We start from the raw sequence: 25,142 nt of genomic DNA on the forward strand, positions 1-25,142 counted from the left end.
AAATGAGCAGATGTGTAAATTCGTATTTCCATCTGCCCCAGAAATCACCATCACCATCTGATCTGTTTATGTTTTCATGTTGGCCAACGGCGTCTCATTACAGAAAGTACATTTTGCGCATACAGGCAGGCACATCTTTGCCTCAAAGATATGATGCAGCTTTACTGTAGGTGGTTTATAGGTAATGTCACATGACATGTTTGGCTATAGGGCGCATTCTGCTATCCTGCAAGCAAAACATTTACCGTAATGAGAATGTTTTGAACTGGTTAGCAGTTATGCAACAATCTTACTTTAGCTCTACCAGTGTAGCCCACAGCAATAAACAATTTTAGATTCTTGGGGAACTCTTTACAGCATAACAACAGTATAACTTCCTGTGTCACAGACAGTATGAGCCCTTTTATGACTATCAACTATCAGATCGAACAAAATAAGAGATATCAGATGGATAAGAATCAGATAACACAATTATTTACTTAACTATTTTGTCAACTATGTGCTGCAAACTGAGTTAGATCTGTCTTAGCATTATGACTTACATTCAACCAAAAATTAAGTAGTAATTAAGTTTGGTTCTCTAGAATTAGACAACACCAGGAAAATATGAAAATACTAACTGCTGGTTGAGCTGTTTATAAAAAATAAGTAAACTTCAGGATTATTTTGAGGCAACTGTTACATGACTTGTTATTGTTGACATATCTCATAGCTGCAGTCATTTTCTTCTGCTGACTAAAAATAATGTCAATGCACAACCTGGCGCTGGGAAAAACGCAAAATATTTGAATTAATCTCAGCTAAGAAAAGTAAGCAAGGACACAAAATCAACAGAACGCAGTGGTTCTTCAGTCAACCTAAAGTTTCAGACTTGTAAAGTTTGTAAATTCACAACAGTATTAAAAATCTTCAGATCTACATTAGGGTAAACTGAGTCAAGTGGGCAAGGAAAACCCCTTTACTTTTAGATAGAGTTAATCATACTGCTGAAAAGTGACTTTAAATGCAAAGAAACACAGTAGACTGATGTCACTGCAGCCTGTTCCTACTGCAGCAGCTTGTTGTTTAGACTGACAGAAGCTTGTGCGCCTGGACTTTTATCTCCTGTGCTAGATTACACCCCACTGGCTCTGAGCGGCCGCTGTCCATCCTTCAGCAGAGGAAGGTTTATGAAATGGACGTGGAGGGTGGAGACCAAACATTTCATCCACTGACCTCGTTTGCCCTCTGATAAATCGAGATGCTCTTCAGGCATCAATCAATCCTCAGTGTCGCCTCGGGCTGTGATACCTGTGGCAGAACTGCAGGCTGTCGAAATCTGACAGCAAATTCTGTCAAAGCTGGGAAAAAGAATCAGTGAATAGACAAATAAAGAGTCAACAGGGACATCATGTCTAATTGCGCCATTTATTAGTTGTACAATTATGAAAAATAATCATAAAAAAGACTGGAAGCCCAAGATTATGTACAATCTTTTTTTTTCTGAAGTGAGGTCCCTCTTCTGAGTCATTGTTTTCTCAGCCTTTATTTTTTAAATCACAGGGTATTTATTCACGATATGTTTAACTTTATAAAGACATAGTCCTTTTCTCTCTTTTGACCAACGTCAAAAATTACATACGTACATACATACATATACATATATATATATAGATATCTATAAAAGCAAAAATCATTCAAGTATCAAAATACAGACCGCTAGATTCATGTATATCATTCTCATCATTGTTGTCATCAGATTAGTCCCAAAATATCTCTCCTGATCCAGAGCAATGTGCAAAAGCAGAACGGGACCAGGCTGATGGCTGAAGGTGCCGACGCCAGCGAGCTGAAGACAGTGTACCATAGATTTATCGTACTGGCCTGAAAACGTACCACATATACAACAGTTAAATCAAAACGACCTGACTATGTACCCATATACACATCGGCTGACCAACAAGTACCATTAACAGTCAACATACTGGGAGTTAGCTAGGAGAAACATGCTGTGCCCTATTATTGTTCTGTTGCAGCTAAAATCTAAAGACATACCAGCCTGCATGGCAGGTTTGGTGAATAATCTTGTCTAGATTAACCGAACAAAAGGAGCAGGGAAGGAGAACCGCAGTGAGCCACACCTGATCCAGCTCCAGCATTAGGACATGTACTTGTCCTACAATTAAAACGTACAAAACAAAAACGTTCAAATCAAATAAAAGCCACCCCCTGTTATATTATCATTATAAAACAGTATTTGTAGTGTCAGTTCCTCTGCCCTTTGAGTTTGGTTAGAGTTCCTCCCGTGCAAGATTACATTGTTTATCACAGTTATACATGTATGTTGGGGATGAGAAGCTACAATGTGTGGGACGAATAACCCAGGAAGGAGTGTGTACCTACAGTGTGAGGTCTCTGTCTGATGTATCTTTTCTATCATAACAAAAAAAAAGAAAAAGAAAAAAGGAAAGTTCCTTATCTCAGCCACTTCCCCTTTAACTACAGCTTCTGCGTGGAAACATTGCAGGTACAATTCCTGAAAGAGTAAACACTAACTCTCTGTGAGGGAGGCCTGTGAGGTGTTAAGAGGCAACGATTAATTTCTCAGGAAATCCAAAAAGCGTAACAAACACTGGCACAACCATCACTTTCTGACGGACAGGACAGGCGCTGGATGGGCCGTGCAGTGTTGAGAGCTTTACGTCTGTTTGTCTCCAGGCCTGCGTGTTACTGTGGTGAGCACGATCCAAACTGGCGGTGTGATCTGCCGCATGGGAAGTGGGTCACTTTTCCAACAAAAACATCCTACCCACCATGCAACAGGGCTCATTCCTGTCCTTTCTTACTGGCTGGGAATGGCCACAGTGTTCAGCTATAGGGGAGGGACACAGACAGACGTACACAAAAGCAGTGAGGTTAAAATAAAGTTAAAAAAAAATAACACTGAACTAATGGACACAAACAGTGTGATGGTGACGGATTACTGCCCCCCTTTTACAATGATTAACTCAGTCGTGAAATATTAACCTGGTGTGATTGGCAGAACAAAAGGCGATGCTGAGAGGATGAACATAGAAGGCATTTGTTGTGAAAAGAAGAAGAAGAAAAAAAGACAGGACAGAGGAAGATGCACTTCTCTTTACACACTTTGGGGATTTGGTAAAAGTGCTTAGTTATAGTTAGTTCACTCCAGAAGAAGCATCAAGTTTAAATCCTGGTGCTTTGATTGATAGACAGAGGAGGGCATGCCAGTCTTAAGAAGGTTTGGACTGTCTATTTTCTGGAGCAGCGAGGACCACTAACATGCAGGTCCATATCAGACTCTGTGCCCTCTTCTGTTCCTCTTTATACCCCTAGAAAATCCCCCAAAATGCTTACTTGATTAGCTCCAAAAGTCCCTTATCACAGTGCTAGGATCTTAGCCTCCTTTGGCTTCGAGCAGACCGCTGTCAATGAAAAATATCCCTCTACTGCGTAACCTCTCTAACACCACGACCTCTCAATCCCACTGAACAGAAACAGTCTGCCAAAGTCCAACTGACGCACAGAATTACAGAAGCAGTTTCTCAGTTTCCTCAGGAAACATGTCCATCCAGGTACAGGATGTGTGCAGTGGAGTCACTCTTGGCTGCGGTAAATCAGATTTTCTCAGCGCTCGGGAGAAGTTGAGAGTTGAAAGATCAGAGTGAAAAGCCTCAGAGTGGCCGTCGCCTAATGGAGCAGGAAAAGCACCAAGAAAAAAAAGAGCTTATCACCAAGAGTCAATAGTGGGATGTTGACGGGAGAAAAAGAAAAAGGAAGCATTGTACACAGAGTTCGGGAAGCATACAAGGTAAACAGAGAGGAGAAAAACAGTGAAGGTGAGTGGCAGGCTGGGAGTGATACCAGCGTGAAGAGGGTTGATAAAGAGGAAGGGTTGCACTAATAATCAATAAAAAGTGTAGGAGCAGTGGCGGTTTAGCATAAGGGAGGAGCAAAGCACTCGCTTAACTGGCGCAGGTTGTGTTGTTTTCAGATGCGGACACAAGTGATGGCTGGGGGGGAGGCGGGGGAGGGCAGGGGTCCAGCCCAGAGAGAGAGAGAGAGAAAGAGAGAGAGGGAGAGAGAGAGAGAGAGAGAGAGAGAGAGAGACAGAGTCACAGTGAAAGGCACACAGAAGGAGGGGGAAGGAAGAGGGGTGAGACCAGGCCCAGAGGTCAGAGGTTAGGAGGAAGAGGGGTCCACTCAGAATATGGTGGTCTCGTACTTAGTGCTGATAGTGCGCTTGGATTCCTTGGGGTCCACGAGCCACGTGGCGCTGCCCTGGGACTGAGAATCCCCCTCCTGTTCCACAATGTCCCCCTGTAACCACAAACAGAGGGCATCAAATGCTCGGCCTCCCAACAGCAGTGGACCAATTAACTCAGTGAGTCACAGAGGGGGAGGAGCCTCAAAATCAAGTCCAGTGACTGTTTACATGCAGACAAACCCATCTGTTGGCTGCTTAATGTCTTATTCTATAATCTTATACACTTTGTGATAATGCATACATCTCTATTGCCATTAATTAAGACTAACACACCGCATTTACCCAGAGAGAAGAAGAGTGAAAGGAGTAAGATCACTACCACGGCAAAGCAGTATTATTAATATTAACAATTCTAATTATTATAACTTTCTTGTATTTGTTTTAATTATTGTACATTTACTTTGGCATGTTTTTAAACTGGTCACTGGTAACATTTTATTTCAAGCCCTCCTATTTAGTATTTATAATCAGTATATAGACCTTAATAAATGGTTTATAACACACTAGTTGTAAGCAGAAATAAATGTTTATTAATTTATTTGTCAACAACTATAACTCTTTACAACTTTTTTTGTTAAGTAGTGTACTTCACTAACAATACTTTTAGGACATTGTACTCTATCTAAAGTTCCACTGTTAAACCAGTGGGCCTCTCTATGAATGTAAACATTGCTTCTGTTACTACCAGATGGTCACTAGGGGGAGCCTGAGTCAAAAGTAATATTCAAAGCATTAATCAGTCCACATGTGACCAAGTGTAGGAAAGTGTAGCTCTAATATATATATCTTTCTACAAACAACAGCAACACAAATGAAAACAGCAATATAAATTCATAAAGAAAAAATGGGTTAAAAACAAATATGAAGGTATGGAGAATTATGTGGGTTTTAAGGCAGAGAGAGGATAAACAAATAGGAAGGCAGAAAAAAAGAAGCAAAATGTGAGAGGATGGAAGTGGGACAGGATGAGGCGAGGATGTGAAGGCAGCACCTGGGCAGCAGGGCTGGCAGAGTGCAGCGGTAGGAAGGAAGGACGGTGGGTGGTGCAGGTGTAACAGTAACAGCAACGACTGTCGAGAGGAGGAGAGTCCTGGGAGAAGTAAACACCGCCAGGAGGAGAGAGAAGAAGAAGAAGAAGAAGAAGACAGACAGAGAGAGAGAGAGAGAGAGAGAGAGAAGAAGAAGAAGGGAAAGAGCACAAGAGAAACAGACAGGAGGAGGGTTTGAGAGAAAATAAAATAGAGAGAAATTGACATAGATTTGCGTAGCATGAGACAGGAGGAGTCTGATCAGACTGTGGTTATACTGGTCAGCTTATGGGTGTGGGAGTGTGTGTAACTGTGGGAGAGTGAGGCAAGGCGTTTCTGGAAAAGTGCATTTGATTAAATAAAGGTTGAAAATGTACATAGCAAAATACAAAAAGGTGAGAGAAACACAGGCAGACACAGTGACAGTAAACGTTCTTATTCTTATGATTCTGTTGAGTTTATTAAGCTGCAGCCGGAGATGTGTGACTGGTCCCTGAGGCATAGTTACTTCATTTATATTCACACACTTCTTAATAGTATAATGTTAATGGCCAGACAGACATCAGCACAGTGTAATAATAATAATGTGAAAAGCTGTAGACTGATACAAATGTTCTAAGACTTGTCTCATGTGGTGTGAGGATTTCATTCGAAAAGGCTAGAATTATATTTCCCTAAAAACATTAATAATTACATCAGGATGAGTCAGTAATGTATGCTGTGCTTCAGTTTTAAAGAGAGCAGGGGTTTCTGGCACAACTTCACCTACTTCCAATGTGTATGGAGAAGGGAAATAAAGTCTGAAGAGGTCAAAACTTAATTTCTGACACTGTGGGGCACGCCCTCGGACAAAATGAATTTATAAATCGGCGCCATTAAAAGTGTGCCGAATTAGCTATTAGCAGTTTCTGTTTTCAATGTACCTATGGATGTAAAGAAAACTATCACTGGATTACTTTGATACTGAAAAAAACTTAAAAACATGATGATTCTGAGGCAAGTTTGGGAGTTATAACGAGTGTCTTTTTTCAATGGGTGCTTCACGTTGGACATAACAGACATAATGATGTCATCAAAGTTTAAGTCCCTCTGAATCTATAAATACGAGTATTATGTCTGTGTGTTGAGACTTGACTCCTGAATTTTGATGCAAATTACAGCAATCTAACGGTTTTAAAGTACCTTAACGGCCAATAAACTATTCCATGAAATGTTCATACATTTATGTGTGTACTGTGTATGTATTCTTTGATGTCCAACTCACCGCTGACTTCCGTACACTGCCTCGTGGTTTGGGTACAGGTCGGCTGGACTTGGTCTCAATGACCTCTGAACCGGGTCCCACTGGGAGGTTCTGGTGCTGTTTGGTCCTCTGGGCCTGCAGAGCCAGCTGATAGGCTACCTCAAACGCCTGGCCTAGCGTCAGTATAATCTCATAGGTCAGGTTCTTTACAGAAAGGGAGGAAAAGAAAGAGCAGGCCGCCCCTTTTTCAGTGTTCTGGACTTGGAGTCTCCTAGCCCAGAGAACAACACTACACTCAGCTTGCAGTGAGACATCGAAAGATATCAGAATAAAGTTTTGTTTCCCTAAAACTTCTTCAAAACAAAATTGCATAACAAGAAGAAGCGGCAGTTATCTCTGGAGTATTTTGCAGCAGCAAGCAGCCCTCCCCCCCTCCCCTCAGTACCTGAACTGGATACATCTGCTGTAGCTTAGTGTTAAAGCTGCTTCTGCACTCTATTGTTATACCCTGACAGCTTCCAAATATGAACAAGCACCTCAGACTGAAGACAGAGGATTCAAGCTTCACACTACATGCCTGGGGAAGCAATCATGTGGTGTGAACAGACACAGAACACAGAGCTCTGAAATCATCTGCATATCCTTCGATGAAGAATCTGCCCTGAGAGAAACACGTCATCTGTATACTTAATGCCGTGATGTGCCTCTTGCCTGACTTGTTCCCTCACAGTGTGGTGAGGATGGTGTCTGGCGGAAGCTGATAGCAGCAGTATGGTCAATACAGTTTAAAATAACTAATCACATCTCATGACTGCTGTGGCCTTTGATGGTTATCAAACTGCTTTAGCACTGCTGAGGGGCGGCCCCTTGTTTCAGCCCCACAGGGGACTTCACAGAGCTCAGAGAACCGAGGAAGCTGAGCATTGTTAGGCTGACTTTAGTCTGGAATGACCCTGGTTGCATTATGAGGCAGATTAGCAGGATAATCATCAGATCTCAGGGGGGACAGAGTGGGTAATGGAGGGCTAGTTATCATGGCTAGAGTGGCACTGTGTCTACGACGAGGCAATCAACTCCAACTGAAGCGTGAGGAGATAGGGCCGTCTAGAGATAACAGTGTTGACCGTGCAGGCTGTCACATCTCCTCAGTGTAAGATGATGTTGGAGGAATTCAAATTTACCAGAGAGGAAAGTTTTCAACATGCGCTAGAAATTCTCGTTCCAGTATTTTCACCTTGTTTGTGTTACAAAAACCATCTGACATAATTCACTCTGACATGGATAAAGCTGTGTGTTTTCAGTTGAACACAGGGGGGTGGGGCAGTGAGAGTGTCCTTACCACGTCTACTGTGCTGAACACATGGCAGTAGTGGTGGCTGGTCTGCAGGTCCTTTGTGATGTAGGCAAATGTGCACAAGTCCTCTGGGTCCTGGGCTGCACACGAAATATTACGGATCTCATGCTCTGCGATGATGTTCTGCACCGAGAAGAGAGGCAGTAGAAGTCTCAGTAATGGGACTATACAGACTATACATTTGATGGTATTATTGCAACTCAAACAGGATACTAACCTATGTCACATAGAACTTCAATGCGATGTGGTGCATTATGTATATCATAAAATATGATTTATAAATATGACGAGCGACAGCCAGTAAAGACGAGTCACAGCCATCGCAGTAAAGTGTAGTCTTACAAAGTAATACGGTGCTGAGCTTCCAAGGCAACCTTTCAGAATCTTTTTTTTTTTATTAATGTCAAATAAATGTCAATATGAGCACACTTGAGGTAACATGAACAAATCTAACATAACTTGCAAACTGGCAGGCATGACATTCACAATCACAGAAAAGAAACAGCGTGATGTTTTGACTGTAACGCGTTCACGCACATGATTTCAAAATATTACAACACTGGGTTCAGCTTGATGTATAACATGACTCGAAAGACACGCACGGTTAAAAGGTGAACTTTCACATCGAGCAGGGTGGTGTGTGCATGTAGTAGCTAACCTTATTGGCTGCGTCAATGAACTTTACACCCTTGTAGGTGATCGAGAGGACGATGGTAGGGACTTTTCTCATTTGTTCTGTCGACCTCTGGAGGGGAAAAAAAAGAACATGAAAGAAAGGACCTAAAGATGATTTACTGTTCACTTATACTAAATATATCATGTCCTGAGATCGGAGAGGAAACTTGTAGCATACCCGCATTTTGGCACAGGCATCCTGCGTGGACTCGGTACCCCGTAGATCCTTAATAAGCATGGAGCCGAGGTACTGCAAGGGAATAGAAGAGAGAGAAACTGAGTGTTGGCGTATCTGTTCAGTGAAAACTGCATCATGGAGGAAGGAGAGCGGCGTAAACGTACACTGGCTTCGTAAGCGCAGGATTCAAAGATGAGTTTCTCAGGTTGATGGTGCCAGTTCTGGACTGGGGCGTACGGTGCTGCCAGACTAGGCGGCCGTAGGGTCAGACGGGGCTCTCGATGCCGATCTTCATACCGTTCCTGGAAATTAAGTATTATTGTAAGAATGGCCAGCTATAATCACTACATCACATACTGGAGGACTGCTGAAATGAGGTATAAAGATAAACCTAAACATACGTGTGATCTGTGTCGTTCACTGCGATATCTTTGGGTAACGTCGTAGTCGGTTTCGTGCACTTTTTTCCTCCCTGGCTCTCCAACTGGCAGCAGAGGGTCCATTGAGCGTCCTGTGTAGGATTCCATCTGACTGAGGGGAGACGAGGTCTGGGATCCAGGCAAGTCTTGGCACTAGGGAAGACAGGGTCGGACATGTTTAGTTGTCCCACGAGTGACAGTCCTTCGTCTTTTACAAAAAACCTGCAGAATGTGTGGACTAAAAACAATTAAATGATTGAAACTAACAGAGAGGGGGAAAACCATCAAACTCTCATTCATGCCTTCTTACCACACGAGTAATTTCAAAGGGTGTGAAAAGAAAAATGCAGATGAGTGTAAACTTAAAGTTTGTACAACTGTGTAGGAGTCTTCAGGTCCTCACCCTGATCTGAGACAAACGAGGAGGCTTGACTGGAGGCTCCTCATAGGGCCTCTCTGCTAAGGAAGCAATGATGCGTTTCCTGTGACCAAGTAGGGAGATCTTTAGCACCTGAAGGAAAGAGGAAATTATCTGGTGAACATGTGGGGCAGCACTTGAGGAAGCAGAAGTGCTGGAAAGTTGGAGGCATACCAAGAAACATCAGACACTGCTACTTAACTTGTCATAATAACTTTCCCTGAAATCCTCAAGCCTCTAACCTTAAATGAGATCCTTAAATGAGACTCTCACTAAAGCACTTTGTCTTGTTTCCTCTGCATAACCTTGCCATATCGATATGCAGCATACTTAACAGGTTGGATGCGCAGGTGTCCAAACAAGTGAGTTTGGTTTCTCAAAGGTGAGGTATTCACTGCCTCTTTAACTGTCACTTCCTCAAATATTACTGGTTTGTTTTCTGACCTTTGAACCTTTAACCAATTTAAGAATTGGAAAGAGCTTCCCCAGTATTCAACACCAACATCGTGTGTGTTTGCCCACAGAGTTTGAGTTCCCTGCCTCCTCAAACTGCAGCTGGAGTAAACTGCCAAACTTGACCCTTACCCTGGATTTTCACCCACTGTAAAACTAATTTCACCCTCTGATACTCCTCCTAGTGCACATACGTCACAGTGACTCACATTGACAATCTCCAGTTCCCAGAGGTTTTTGACACAGTCCAGAGAGCGGTAGCCACTGGCCAGGAAGTTGTGTAAGTACTCATGCAGGCCCAGATTCTCCAACCAAGAGGACAGGGAGCTGCTGCCGTCACAGCCCAGCGCCTTCACCTGTAGGAGACGACTTAATCATTCACTGATGCTTTGAGGGCTTCGAGACAATTTGAAGAAACTTGTTTCAATAACCTCATAAAATGTATATTTGTACGACTCGAGGAAGGTAACAGACTATAGGTTACATTTACACTACTGCAGTGGTGAAAGAAGTAGTCTCCAGTAAAAGTACCAATACAACACTGTAAATAAAACTCCATTAGAAGTAAAAGTAGAAGTAGGAGTCCTGCATTCAAAAAGGACATAAGTATTATCAGCTAAATGTACTTTAAGTATCAAAAGTACTGATTCTGCAGAATGATGGCCCCTGTAACTGATATGTTATTATATATTATATTATTAGATTTTTGATATTGATGCAACAATGTGTAAGCAGCCTTTTATTGTTGTAGTTGATCAAGGTGGAGCTAGTTTATATATATATATATACAACATATACTACTTTATATACAGTTTGGTAGTTTAGTCCAGTGATAAATAGTACTTTAAAAAGTACAGTACTTAGGTAAATGTACTTAGTTACTTTCCACCACTGTCTTGGCATTAAAGGGAGATTAGCACCTTGTAATCTAACATCAGATGCAATGCAAGACATCGAATACTATGCTGAGTACTGAAGTAGTAATCAATGATTTGTCACCTTGGGTAACGAACGCGCTGCATGCAGGATCTTCTTTCTGTGGCTTGGGTCTGTGATGCCGATCTCTCTCAAGTCCTGGTCCTCCATTACATTGCTCCCCTATAGAACAAAACACAAAAAACAGGATCTCTGTTAAATGACATGAGCCTTCACTACGTCCAAATCATCTATGACAACCTAAAACACAGACTGTATGGGTCCAATCTAGTTTAGACAAATCCCCCACGAGAAGAGCCTGTGCTGCAGGCTGAGTATTGACCACAAGTAATGCTACCATTGCAGAAAAAAGGTCAATTACTCCTGAGTGAGATGATGTTCAAACTCCTCCCTGGGACCAAGACTGTAGCAAGGGGGCCATGTCGATAACCCCTTAAATGAGATGTAAGTGTGTGTGTGTGGGGGGGCCTGACAGGGATGTGTGTGAATAATGGTCAGACCCGTCTTTGGTTACACACAGTACCACCTTTGTGGCAGGTAATGGATAATGGAGAAAGGAGCGATAAATCAATGTCAGGCCTGCAGAGTGGTCAGCGATATGAGATGGAGGGGTAGAATACTAGTGCATCAATACTTGATTGTAACTGATGGCTGCAGGGGAAAATGTCAAAACAGCCTGACATGTAAAAGGAAAGCCTCTATTTCTACACTGAACGTCATTCATTCACCTGTTCGCTGATATAAAAGGTCTTACAGTCAAAGTAAATGAGTCATTACAAAGCATTACTACTCAGGTGACCAGTAAGAGCTCCAAGTCCATCTAACTGACTGCAGAACAGTGAGCTATAAGTGCTAGCTGTGTTACTTCTAAAGACGGGGTCAGCAACTAAATCTCATGTGTTAAAGTATCACGATGCTCCAAGGGAGCTGCTGCCTCAGGAACAAATTGTGACGGCTCAGGGCACATGTGGCTGACTCTTCAATATGAACCTCAGGCTAATCCTATGGCGCTCACCTCTGCACACACATTCACACTCACACACACACACACACACACACACACACACACACACACACACACACACACACACACACACACACACACACACACACACCAGCAACGGGATAGAAGAGAAGCTGTCTGTAGGTCAAACCTGACAGCCTGTTTTTCATGCAGACGCTGTAGATGCAAACAAGGGGTGGAAAAGATGAGCAGAGGGGAGGGGCGAGTCTGTCAGCAAGAGTAAAAACTGCAGAGTAATCTGCGTAATGCTGCTTGTGGAATCTCAATGTTAATCAACAATTTTGCTAAAACAAAGAAAGTCAGAAAGAAAGACAAACACAGACTGACAGAAAGATGAACAGAAAGACGAAAGGCAGAGACAAAGGACAGAAAGACAGAAAACGAAAGACAAGTCAACAAAGTTGAGAGCAAAATGAAGTTATGTCGGTCATCAACTCTGGTGAAACGTGGCCCGAGTTAGAGCTCATATTCATCATGACGCAACTCTTTTGCTTTCTTAATACCTCGCACTAAACTGACAACTTAAAGCCCATTATCTCTGAGCAGCAACACGCTGATCGCTGGCTCTCCAGCTGAGGATTGAAACTATTTGGAGAGCTGGATGGATAACAGCACTTTCAATGTGCACGGATCATTGCATTACCGTCCCACTGGAGATTAACTGATAAATGGCTCTGTGGGGGGAGATATAGCTGACTGAATCTACCGTCTTTGCACCCGTTTCCTGGGTTGTTTTCTGCACTTTTTACAGTTAAGTAGATGTGTTTTAATGCAGCTATTTAGCTTTTCATGTTTTTCCTGTGTAGTTTGGCTATCCTGATTCCTGAGGGCCTGCTTTATGCTTTGTTCCACCCAAAGTTTTCTGTTTACTGAACTTAACAGAATTTTAAGATGCAGTTTATGATATCCATCACTGAGGTAAGCAGCACAGGAAACAACCAATCTACATATTTTTCTCTGCAGATATTGTGGCTTGTCAAAATGTTTGATGTGATAAAGCCAATTATGTTATCTGAACAAAATGTCTGCTATGAAAAAGGCCTATTGGGCCATGTGTGTTTATTTTAATAATTGATTATCTGTTTAAGGCATTTATCAAGCAAAAAATGCTGCAAGCATTTTCTCAGTTCTGTGTCTTTGTATATTAATATCTTTGGGGGTTTTTTGTCGGTCAGACAAAACAAGCTGATACAAGATGACATTTTATAGATTAATCGTTGAATCAAAAAAAAAAAAAAAAAATATATATATATAGTTTGCTTACATACTTTAGTTGCAGCCCTAACTGACATAGCTGGACATTTCAATGCTGGAAGTTGAGCTGAATTGTGTGAATTTGTAGGATTTATTTCAATCCACATTAGAGCTGAAAAGATTGGTTGATTGGTTGAGAAAATTAATCATTGTCTGCTTTCAGACTCTCAAATGTGAGGATTTGCTGCTTTTCTTTGTCGTACATGATCGTAAACTAAATATCTTTTTTGAGTTTGGACAAACCATTAGAAGATCTGGAAAATTATAATGAACAATTCAACAATTCATTAAAAAATTGAGAAAATAATCAGCAGATTAATTGATAATGAAAAAAGGTTGTTAGTTTGAGCCCTAATCCACCTTTTCTTACCTTGAACCAAATCCTACTGTGCAGGGACTTAAAATTTGAACCCTTATGAGGTGAAAGATGCTTGAAAGGGATCTAGACTTTGAAAGGTAGCTGTGTGGACGAAACTCCCATCTCGCGCATAAATATTACATTCACCTGTGCTGTATCTTGATAAGCTATTTATCCTCACACAAAGACTTTGAAAACACAAACAGTGTGTGTGACTTGAGAGACGCGGTGGGGACAACTCTGTGGGGAAAACTCTACTCTGACTAATGTGGTTTCACTTTTTCCCCCTCACCACAGGCTCAGCAGGTCTAAAAGTGAGAATACATTAGTTGAGAGAAAGCTTACATCAGCACAACATGGCTGAAAGGAATACATCTAGAGTAGTGTAAACTAGGTGGTTTTGTGTCTGTGCTTGTGTGGCCCCCATCCATCTTTGCTTTCCCCTGTCCTCTCATTAAAATGCTGCGCTGTCCTCCGCCTATCCAGAAAGCGGCCACAGCGGTCCCTATGGTTTAAAAGCACTCTGAATTCAGGGCAGGGGCTCGAGGGCACGGATCACTCGTCCCGGCAGTGTAAAGGACAGCCAACCAACAGCACTGGAAATCATAGTTTGTCCTCCTGAACAGGCCGTCATGAGATAAAAAAAAAGGCTATGAGGAAACAGTGACAGAATGTGCAAAGATAGTAAATAAACGCTTTAAAACGAAGCCTGTCTTCTATCTAAATCTAATTCCTGCACAAATGTTTTTCAAGCAGATAAATGGACGATACATCACCGCCATTACCCCAACAGAAAAATCAATTAATCCATTCCCAATCCTTGAGCTTCTAATGCACGAAGCCATTACTGAATTCCCAATTTGTCTGCAGGCTTTGGTGGCATTGACTCTTTCCAACATAATTGCTTTGCATTTATTTAATGCCAGATTGTAACAATGAGGACAGAAAAAAGGGGGAGATTTATAAGAAAGGTGACACAGTTGAATTGATGTCGCATGTTCAGATGTTTCTGTCGCCTTGGTGCAACCTTTAGATTAAAACAAAGCTCTGTCTTAAGAAGTTACTAGCCGGCTCCACGAATGCTAGCTTCAAACAAAGTGATGCTCCTGCAAGAAGTGCATTGGCGACACCGTTGCCTCGAATACAAACTAACTTGGAGCTCCGTTGGCTGACCCTGTCACAGCTGACGACACAGCCACCAGAAGTGGAGCAGAGAGAAGAGGAGCCGTTTCGTTTCAACAAGCATTGCTTGTCAGTACCAGCGAGGGCTGGAGGACTGCGAGGCCGCGAGGGGCTTGTTTCATCGGGACATTTGCTCCACGAGTCGATAAAAAGCATCTAATTGGTTTCAGAAGAGGCTTGTCTCTGCTTCGGTGCTTGAACACAATACAATCACTGCTGTTTTTGATCCACTTCTGGAGTGAGCCTGCGGGGGAGACAGAGATCACAGCGGTCTGACTGGCAGAGTAAACACTGTTTAATTAGTGATCTCACTCCACATTGGCTACAGCTGACATGCTGTTTCTCAACTATTGTTTTTCAGTGCATTTGATCCTCATGGGAGGATTAAAAGAAGACTAGAAGAAGTTCTCAGCTGATGCAAAAGTTTTCCACTTGACATGAATTTGACTTCTTGACTGTCTATCGTAAGAGCTCAACCATAGAGGAGAGTCAAGGCAGTATCATATTCTTAAGTAGATTCTAGTCAGCCATGAGTCTCTAGCAATGGTGTCTGTCTGGTATCACAGCCAACAATGAAACACAGCCTGATCCTGTTCTATTCACCCTAATGTACAAGAGCCCATTAAACACAATTAGAAACGTTTAGCAAAGACAAGGAGACTCAGAGGGTAATTCTAATTTCCAAATGAGACCAAATTGTGATTCTTAACATTCATCAACATTTACGAAGGGATGGACATGCTTTTTAAAAAAAGGTCACGGCCTTTTTTCTAAATCCTCTATTTCAGGAAGCCAGGTGCTTTGTAAGCCGTGTTTAAAGATAGAAAAATTGCCAGCTCTCCGCTTTGAGAAAAAAAAAAAGAAAAAAGAAGAGGAGTCAGGGCTGAGGAAGGAGAGTGTGAAAGACTAAAAGACAGGAGGAAGATTAAACCCAGAGAGAAACTTCAGAAGCTCAACACAGAATTAAACATGGGTGTTGATGACACCGGCTGCTCTATTCACAGATTATATAAAGTAGATTATTCATGCAAGTATCATTGTGTACTGAAATCAGTCAGACACAGCTGGCTCCTACAGCTATAGCATAAATCCAAGCTATGGAAGAGCACGAAACATTCCCATTTAATCTGGCCTTCAGTGTAATGTTTCTAGCTTTGTAACGCTATCCATAACAGTAAAACATTATTGGCAAAATTAGACAGGATGGATTGACATTTTGGCCCCTGCACACCATTGAGGCTCAGTAAGACGTCCTAATTTACAATATTTACAAGTCTACTTGACACACCTTAAATAACAAAAACCAACAATCAACACTGACTTTCATTTGGCAAGACATAAACATTGACCGTAGTGTTGTCAGGGGCATAAATTCTCTCCAAACAAGGAAAGATCAAAAAGGACTATAAGTAACTCCATCCCTATTGGAATTGGAGAGAAAGGCGGCTCATATTCGGTTGCATGACGTTTAGCTGCATTTGTTAGCCGCCCTACTGTATTTACACTGTCCACTGTATTCTATTCGTTTCAGTGTGGGGTTGGGCTCAGCTCGTCACTGCTGATTTTTGAGGTAGTTGCTCTCGAATTAAATAATTTCTCAGCCTTTGTAGTCTGTGGAGATTTAAACACTGGATTCACCCCGGGCAAACATTTTATCTTTCCAGGCAGACGGAAAACATCTGTTGGATCATGAAAATACCTTTGAAGATACAACCTGCTACTGACATGACAGGGGCAAAACCGAAATAATCTTTTTTTTTCACTTTTACCTAAGGTCTGCAAAGGTAACACAACGTGACTGAATCAAGGAGGAACGTGTGGAGTGCTGAGGCTACTGTATATTTGACCTTGTGTCTCGTAAATCAAAGTGACATTGCCAGCTACACATGTTAGCTTAACACAATGTGCACAGGCAATTGAATTTAGCACCCTTCCTGTTTACATCGTCACATACTGTACACGTCTTCAGAAGGGTAACAGTTCAGGGACAAAAGGTGGTCCAACTTCTTAACGCCTGGAAAAGAAGGCAAGATGGACTATTTAATTAGTATTTACTTAATTATGATTTCTCCACTTTTACATACTAAGTGTTTTTGTCAGTGATTTATGATTTCTTTTTGTTTCAAGTTGGTTTTCCTTAGTTTTGGAGGCTTTTTTTTTGGTATGGTTTTAAAATTTGTGGAATCTTATCAGCCCATGTGGGCAGGGCATAGTGGGCTATGTTGCATTAGACAATAATAATAACTTCATTCAATCATTCATACTATTGTGTGAAGACACATGTGAATGTTGTTGTCTTCCTGCAGGTACATTCATGTTTTGCCACCAAACACGTGATCAGGGAAATCAAATCAAGTGCGGTGTTTGGATGGGATGAAAACCAGCGAACACATGGCTCATGGTGTTTGATGGGCCTGACGGAGGAGGAAAGAGTTTTCCTCTTGACAGATAAGATGGCTGTCTTCATTTCCAACATGCCCACTGGCTCAGCCTACCAGCTCGGTCCCTCGTTCTCTCCTCCATCAGTCCTCATTACTGACAAAGGCAACAGAGCCAACTCATAGTGGCGTCACACACTGTGGGCTCCATAAACTTGTCAGCTTGGCAATAGCATCCCATTGCTCACTGAGACGCTCCTCCATTCTGGCCGAGCATCAGCTGCTTCTCAGGCAGCCGGCCCACTGACTGTAAGTGAGAGGCCACGACAGCAGCCTGCTGTGCTGGAGACAGACTGTCTGGAAGCCTGAGAGTGCAGCATAAACCTGATTCAACGTGTAACCGGGCGCAATGATATCAAAGTTGCTGTAATTAAATATTTGACAGCACAGATCAAACTGCATATTGTCTAGTTGAACGGATGTGCAAATCTAGCAGACATCAATGAATGCTCTGCCCAAGGAAAGGAAAGATTCTGTCCTTGAATCAAAAAAAGAACATTGTGAATTTTATAAAGCATGTAATGTAATTTGTGATATAGATTGATGTGATATTATGTGCTGAATCCACCCAGAATAAATGCTTCCTGTAATAAAATCTTGTAGCTGCAGAAAAACAAGTCGGACTCATGATAAAGTGGGAGGGGTCGTTCCCGGATTTCAGCTAATTGAACTTCAGACAAAGCTAATGGGATCATCTCACAGCTAATGGAGGGTGGATTCAATTGGATTAATGCACAAAGACACAAACTGGAGTTAAGTAGGAGCAAGACAAGAGAAAAAAGATCATAAAAGTGAGGAAAGGCATGACAAACGTAAGTGGATACAACAGTCAAGAGCAATATAGTCAATTAAGGTCAATTTGGACATAATCTTAAAGAAGTGAGGAACTCACCATGTAGTGCAGGTCGTCGAAACCGTTCAGGAGTAGTTTGCTCTCGTACTGCGGCAGCCCCACGTGCTCCAGCCAGTCTCCCACAGGCTGGTCCAGCAGCCGGCCTGCAGCACCTGCTGACAGGGGAAAGCGCTTCAGGAGGGAGAAACCTTTCAGCCGGTAGCAGCGGCACTCTGAGGATGAGACGTGGCATTGCCACATCATTCTCGGCCAGCAGAGCCGAGCGCACCAGCAACAGGACGGCGGGGGAGACAGCTTGCTCTGTGGACAGGGCGTCAGCTCCCGCACGGCAGCGGGGGCCGAACCACAGTCACCCAAAGTGGACTAAAGTACCCCTGATCTCAGGGGTGAAGGTGATTATCAAAAGGGATATGAGCTGGTGGACTACCAGCTAATATCCACAAAATTCCTAAGTATGACAGTCAGCCAAAAACACATTTACAATCAACAAGACGCTGCCTCACTTAACTGTTGCAAATGTAACAAAACATTTCATTTCCGACTTGTAAAAAAGTCAAAGTGTCCAAAAATAAAAGCTTGCAGCTGATTTAATTCATCTTCAGTTTTGTAATGAAGAGAAACTCAGGGAGGTCAGAGAGAAGAGCAGCAGGTCAGAACAGTGGACTTGTTCCAGGGATGGTAATGTGTTTCAGCCACATGGAAAGGTCTTTGGAAACTTTGTTCCTTCTTCTTTGGAGACGGTTAATTACCAAACAGGCTCGTCCCTGATTCACAGATCCAACCTACTCAGCATATAATCCACCACGCACGGTCCCGACAGGAATCTAGCTCAGAACAGTGTTCACACGGGCACACAGAAACCTGCGACACGACTGTCCTGTGCTGAGATTGATTGAGAAAAAGAGCTACACTGACGGCTGTCAGCAGCCTGGGAGCAGCCTAACCTGTACAAGGACAGATGACTGCCTCTACCGCTGTCAACACCTTACTGGTACATTTTAACTCACTTTCAGAGCAAAAAACACATTTTATACCATGGGAATCAGTTATTACACATTTAAATTTGGTGTACTTACTTTTAACTCGTAATTTAGTTTAGATGAGATTTGCAAGTATATATCGTCTCCCTTTTATTTGTTGTGGGCATTCGAGAGAACACAGTTGACGTAACTGCATCTCAACCACAGTTAAAAGTTGACAGAGTAAATCATTTTATGGTTCATAGGAAAGAGTTACATGTCGGCCAGATCTGTTTTACCATGTGCAGGACAACACACAAAGAAAGCTGACAGTCTACGACAACAAACAGATATCATAACCTGAAACTAAATCAATGTGTAAAATGCACATTTTAAAGCTTCCTATTCCCTTCGTCATTGCTCTCATCATCTATTCAACCTGGTGCAAAACCAATCCTGTTGTAGAGGAGTTTCACGTCATAAATCCCATTTGGTCACTCCAGAAGCTTGGAAATGTGTCAAGGAAAGAAAAAAAAAATCCAGTCAAGGATCCAATCAGCTACTTCAAAGAGCACTTTAGTAATAGCTGCCCCCCCAGAATGAACTCCTCTGCAGACAAGAGAGTGCTGAAACTGTCTCTGCTCAGTCCAGCAGCAGCCACATCTACAAAAAAAATCTCTGTAGTCCACTCGGACCACCTAATCCTACAGATGCCGAGGTGGCGTCCTTCTATTGTCCTGGCTGTTCACAATTCTGCTGCCTGCAATTCCTCTCTCCTCCCTTACACTCTCTCTCTCCTCATTGCATGCGCTTCTCCACTCCTCCCTCCCTCTCTCTCTCCCTCTCTCTCTCTCTCTCTCTCTCTCTCTCTCTCTCTCTCTCTCTCTCTCTCTCAGAAACACTGCAGGTGGCTGCTCTTTGTCAGCGTGAGCTACCGCTTCAGCTACAGACCTCCCACCCCTCATTACTTGCATTTGCTCTTGAGTTTCTGCAGCTTCTGTACATCAGCCTCTTCTTTTCTCACACTCGTTAGGTTTCCTCCACCATCTCTTTCCCTCTGATGTAGAGGTCAATCAGCAGAGGGGAGGAAAGTACAAGAGACTGCAGGAACAAAGCCAATCAGCGAGAGACATCACTGCTCTCCAGTCAACACTGAGAGGAGGCAAACACTGGACTTAATCAGAGGGGGGGAGGGGGGTGACGCGGCTTCTCTCATCTGCAGCCGAGTCCCTTGCTGGCCGCCCGACAGCAGCTTCATTGAGACGGAGCCGTGGGCATGGGCGGCTGGGAGGCACACACACACACACACACACACACACACACACACACACACACACAGTGTGCGAGTAGATTCAGACTGGGAGCATGTTTTCAGACCAGACAGATCCAGCCAGTGATGGGGCGCTAACTACTTTACTGCAGTGGTCTCAGCTTTCCTCAAGTCCACAAAGCAAAATGAGCTCATCCACTGACATGCGTGCTTTTTAATATTTAAACAGCTCACTCCAGTGCAGGGCATAACAAACAAGAGGGCTGAAGTAAGAAGACAGACAACTTTCTGCAAAGGCACAGTGGGTGCTGCTGTATTGCTTAAATATATTAAAATGTGTGAGGCAAAGCGTAAACTGGAGGTGAATGTTGAATAATGTGAAACCTGAAGGGGAGGAGTCGATTGTTCGGGTTTACTGCTACAGTCCCCGGGCACCATCCATCAACCCTGACGACAGGCTTTTGAAAAGCCTAAAGAATAACAGTAGCGCAGGTACAGAATCCTTAACACAAAGACATCATAGATCTAACAACGTGTCTCTCAGGCACTTAGGTCTTCAAAATAAAAATACACCTGGTACCTTCCAAGGTAGATGTAGAGACCAGTACTTGGTACCTGGCTTGGCCCCTTTGGCTTGAAAACAAGCTTGTTTGTGTCACACACGAGAGCAACCGCTGCCATGACAAGCCAAATCCAGTGGGTCTCCTTTCTATTCTCTAAACCACCAGATGAAAAGAACAATTCAGAAGCGTTAACTTACCTTTCTCTGTAGCTGCTAATGCTGATTCCTCTCTTCATCTACTCAATTAAAAACAGACCAACTGTCGACCCCCATTCTACGTTTCTACCCAACTCTCTGTTGTTAACTGAATCGCAATTTGTTTTCGGGTGCCTCCTTCATTGACCATGTCTCCCAGGCACCTGTTAAATTTCCCTCGAGGGCACTGATACGGATCAAATAACTTGATGATTACAAAGAAAATCCAAGGTGTATAGTAGAAAGCATGGGAAGGCAACCATTGTCAAAGAAGTTCCCGTGACAATGAACCCATGTGCAACACACACAAAAGCTGATTAAAGGTTTCGGGTAAATGCAGGCAAAGAAATACATTGTTAATCTGCCCACTGAAATCTCTTACTGCAGCCAAATGGGTAAGTTAGGGTTTTTACCTTCAAACCTGGAGGACTCACAGTAAGATTCACAAGAGATTAATAATGCAACAGTGGTGAAATGTGTTACAGAGGTGACTAAAAGCAGATAAAAATCAGCACTGAGAGCAAAAGAAAAAGAGTTCCCTCCTTTTCCACCCTCCAACTTTCAGCTTTCATCGATAATTCATTTTCGAATGTGAAATAACCCACTCAATTTCTTAGGTGTCGAACTCTAATTAACATGAATAACATAATTAACAGCATGAAAGGGCAATAATGAGCATACTCTACCTGGTGTAGCATATTGCTGATCTCTGGAAAAATCGATGCCAGCACCAATCAGTGTCATGATCTTCTCGATCTGAGGACAGGAACAGGAGAGAGAGATAAGAACCTGGAGGAGACGCCGTAGTTTAGCCTCCACCTCTCACCAGCAAAAAATACAGAGAAATGTCCCGAAGCCTTAAACAATACACCACCAGACGTTACAGTCACCCTGCAACCGCAAATGACAGTGTTACAGGCACCTTTAGCGAGATAACAGTAAGTCAAAGGAGTTTTATGAAGACACATAAATAAAAAATTTGAAGGGCATCTTAAGCAACTGCACCATGGTTGATTGCCTTTACATCTCATTTATGGCCACAGCATTACAGTCACTTCTATTGGCTCTTGGCTGGAGGTAGCAGCGTCTGCTCTGCTGCCCACAGCCAAAACAATACTGACTTACACAGTCATCCCTGTCTCACGATTGGATGTAAATGATCACAAAGGAAAAGTTGTCTCAGGGCAATCAAGCTAAGAGAAAGAGATATGGAAACAATGGCAGGAGATTCATGCTTTTCATGTATCTATAAAACTACCTGAGAAAATACTCTGTTAGCAAGTTAGACTAGCTGTGTCGTAATGATTTCTCCAATAACACTTGTAACAATTACCTGTTGTTTCTTTATTAATACAAAGCAAAGAAAGAGTTGAATATACAGAGAGCCTGAGAAGAAAGAGCAATAACTAAAACGGAAAACATGCCCAGATTCCCATGTTTTCTTGCAGAAATGTCATGCCTCTCTACAGAATGCATGCGAACATTACTAAAGTGGTGTCTCCAAGCATAGTCACTGATGTCCACGTGTCATACACAATCAGAATACTGTCATTTCCTTCAAATGCATCCATAAAGGGCACTGAAGCAGCAGTGGGCCATTGAGCTGCAATATTACACCCATCACAGCACAGAAATATGGCTTCCCCTTTCAAACCAATGCATGTGTATGTGTATGAGTATGCATGCACATTGGGAGCGCAGAAAATGAAAAGGTAGAGGCTGACAGTGCTGCTGTCACACCTGCCAGGTGCTGTCACTCCAACTCTAGCTATCTTTATTCTGCCCTTTTGGAAACATTTTATCTGAAAGCGACTGTCTTGCCACTGGCTACAGAGTACAAGTTCTGGCTGCTGCTCCAAAAGCTCCCAGACAGGTTATGTGTCCCCATTAGTATAATTATATAAAAGGCAATAAAGTGCCATCAGGAGACTAAAGTCTACATTTGTTAGGTTCTTATCACCAATCTGTACGTGGATGTTTAGCAGTGAAACGCTACGTCATTTTAAGAGAAATGTTGGTCAGAGGAGCGGAGACAGAAATCTAACTTTGAAGAATAATGCATTTATCAAATGTGCTGCTGTCAGACTGGATAGTTCATAGTAAATTAAAAGCTTCTAGACTTGCTTAGAAGAAGAAATGAATAATCACCGAGATTATGTCATTCCAAAGGGGTTCGTGAAACTTGAAAGGATCCCATCAACCATTACAAAGAATGCCCCAGAAGAGGACAGAGCCAAACCCCCAGGAGATATTTATATGAAGGTGGACGTCTTACGCAGTCAAAGGAATTTGATCTTCGCTGTTTTGTGGAGGGAGAAGTCGTCGGTTTCTGCTAAGAGAAAATTCAGGGTTTTGTTTTGTCGTCCTTCCTGCACCTACCTACACTCTGCCAGCTATTCTCTGGCAAGAAGAATTTAATCATCCTGTTCTATACAAAGATCCCCTACACAGCTGGTACAGAAAACATTAAACTGAATGTAACTGAAACCCATTTTCAAATGGAAAACTGTCTTTGTAATGATTAAATCATTGAAGAATCCGTGGGGTGGACCAGGACAGAGAATCAATCAGCCATCGGGGAAACTAAAGATCACACTCACACGTCACTGTTTTACACTGCCTTCCGTTATGCTCATGTTCAACATTAATCCTCAACACCTCACAGGAAAAACACCTCAGGTGCTGCCCTCTACTGGCATGCAATGTCTCCACCTAGTTTTGAGTTTTGACCCTTCGAGGTTGCTACAGCTGCTCAGTGTGGAGAGTTGAAGCAGCATGTTAATATTTCTAGGAAGGAAAGGAGGACACGAGAGATGACATTATTTTAGTAATCCATCTGCCCGATGTTACTTGTCCATACTGCTGATTAGAATCCTGCATATTGACCAGATGGTAGATCAGTCACACAAGCTTGACAAATAACCTCCATCCATGAGCACCACATGTCCACTACATCAGCCATTAAACAGGAGTGTTGATGGCGAATTGGCAGCATTCCTCCTACCTGAGCAAAGACCCTGATGAGTCAGCAAAAATAGATGGCTACTGTTGGTATGGCAGTGTCTCTGTATGCGTCAGGGGTTTTATCTTTGCTTTAGTGATGACAAAACTGGATTCAACCAAACAGAAAATATTCTCCACATACTTTTAAAGGAGGTGGTCAACAAAAAATAAAATTAGCATTTCCTATTGCAGATGCAGATAATCACACATAATGTAAACACGTGAGTTGTTCTTGTAACATGCTGTCTCTGAGTTTCTCCAGGCAGATGTAGAATAAACAGCTTTACCATTTGAGGAATAATGGGTGATGCTGAGTGGGTGTAGGAGGTTACCAGCTTTTGCTTCTTTTCACCCTCCCCAACAAATTAAAGGAACAGTTTGACTAGATTGATACCACTCTCATGTCTGTACAGTAAATATGAAGCTACCACCAGTAGCCAGTTAGCTTAGCTTAGCACAAAGACCGGAAGAAGGGGTAAATGAGCAAGCCTAGCTCTGTCCAAAGGTAATAAAATCTGCCTACCAGCAGCACTAAAGCTCAGTGTTACAAGTCTTTATGCAACACTAAGTAAAGCCATCTGCTGGCTGCAGGTTCATATTTACCTTATAGACATGACAGTGGTATTGATCTTCTCATTGAATTCTCAGAAAGAAAGCCAATAAAAAAAATTCAAACTATTCCTTTAAACCTGCAAATGATTTTTTTTTGTCCGGAAACAAGGGGTGCACACAACATGGAAATATCATTTCCTTTTAAGTTGATATAGCAAACTCTGTTTAGGTCTCTACCAAATCCTGATCTTTTGTTGTTAAATGCTCCACTATGTTCACCAGCTGGTCCCTAAATATGTGTGTCTGCTGTTTGGTGCTGAGCAGTTGGTGTAGTGCAGTGAGCAGTGGGTTTTTAGAGCTTTTTCACAGAAAACTGCTGCTTGCAGGGGCTGAAAACGACGCTCTGAGAGCGGAGAGAGTGAACCAAAGTTACAACATAAACAGTTTGAATGACAGGACGTCTCTCTTAAGTTACTGCAAACAGGTAGCTGACATTTCCCCAGCTGAAATGTGAAAGATAA

General features: G+C 42.5%; 1 protein-coding gene across 3 annotated transcripts in view; it reads right to left on the reverse strand.

The window, feature by feature from the left end:
- Window positions 1-4,203: 4,203 nt before the first annotated feature.
- LOC139288615 (ankyrin repeat and SAM domain-containing protein 1A-like) overlaps window positions 4,204-25,142 on the reverse strand; it is a 59,837-nt gene continuing 38,898 nt past the window's right edge. The window contains exons 15-26 of one of the 3 annotated variants that reach the window (XM_070909944.1): window positions 21,753-21,822; window positions 18,120-18,232; window positions 11,035-11,133; window positions 10,245-10,391; window positions 9,568-9,675; window positions 9,147-9,317; window positions 8,910-9,047; window positions 8,735-8,817; window positions 8,551-8,635; window positions 7,878-8,015; window positions 6,560-6,742; window positions 4,204-4,302 (exon numbers count right to left, since the gene is read on the reverse strand). In XM_070909944.1, coding sequence (XP_070766045.1) covers window positions 4,204-4,302; window positions 6,560-6,742; window positions 7,878-8,015; window positions 8,551-8,635; window positions 8,735-8,817; window positions 8,910-9,047; window positions 9,147-9,317; window positions 9,568-9,675; window positions 10,245-10,391; window positions 11,035-11,133; window positions 18,120-18,232; window positions 21,753-21,822 — 1,434 coding nt within the window. Of the gene's footprint in view, window positions 4,303-5,822; window positions 5,825-6,529; window positions 6,743-7,877; window positions 8,016-8,550; window positions 8,636-8,734; window positions 8,818-8,909; window positions 9,048-9,146; window positions 9,318-9,567; window positions 9,676-10,240; window positions 10,392-11,034; window positions 11,134-18,119; window positions 18,324-21,752; window positions 21,823-25,142 lie in introns of those variants that run through there. The other 2 variants (XM_070909946.1, XM_070909945.1) reach the window with 2 other exon arrangements.

The sequence above is a fragment of the Enoplosus armatus genome, chromosome 8, assembly GCF_043641665.1.
Source record: "Enoplosus armatus isolate fEnoArm2 chromosome 8, fEnoArm2.hap1, whole genome shotgun sequence".
NCBI classification, from domain to species: domain Eukaryota; kingdom Metazoa; phylum Chordata; class Actinopteri; order Centrarchiformes; family Enoplosidae; genus Enoplosus; species Enoplosus armatus.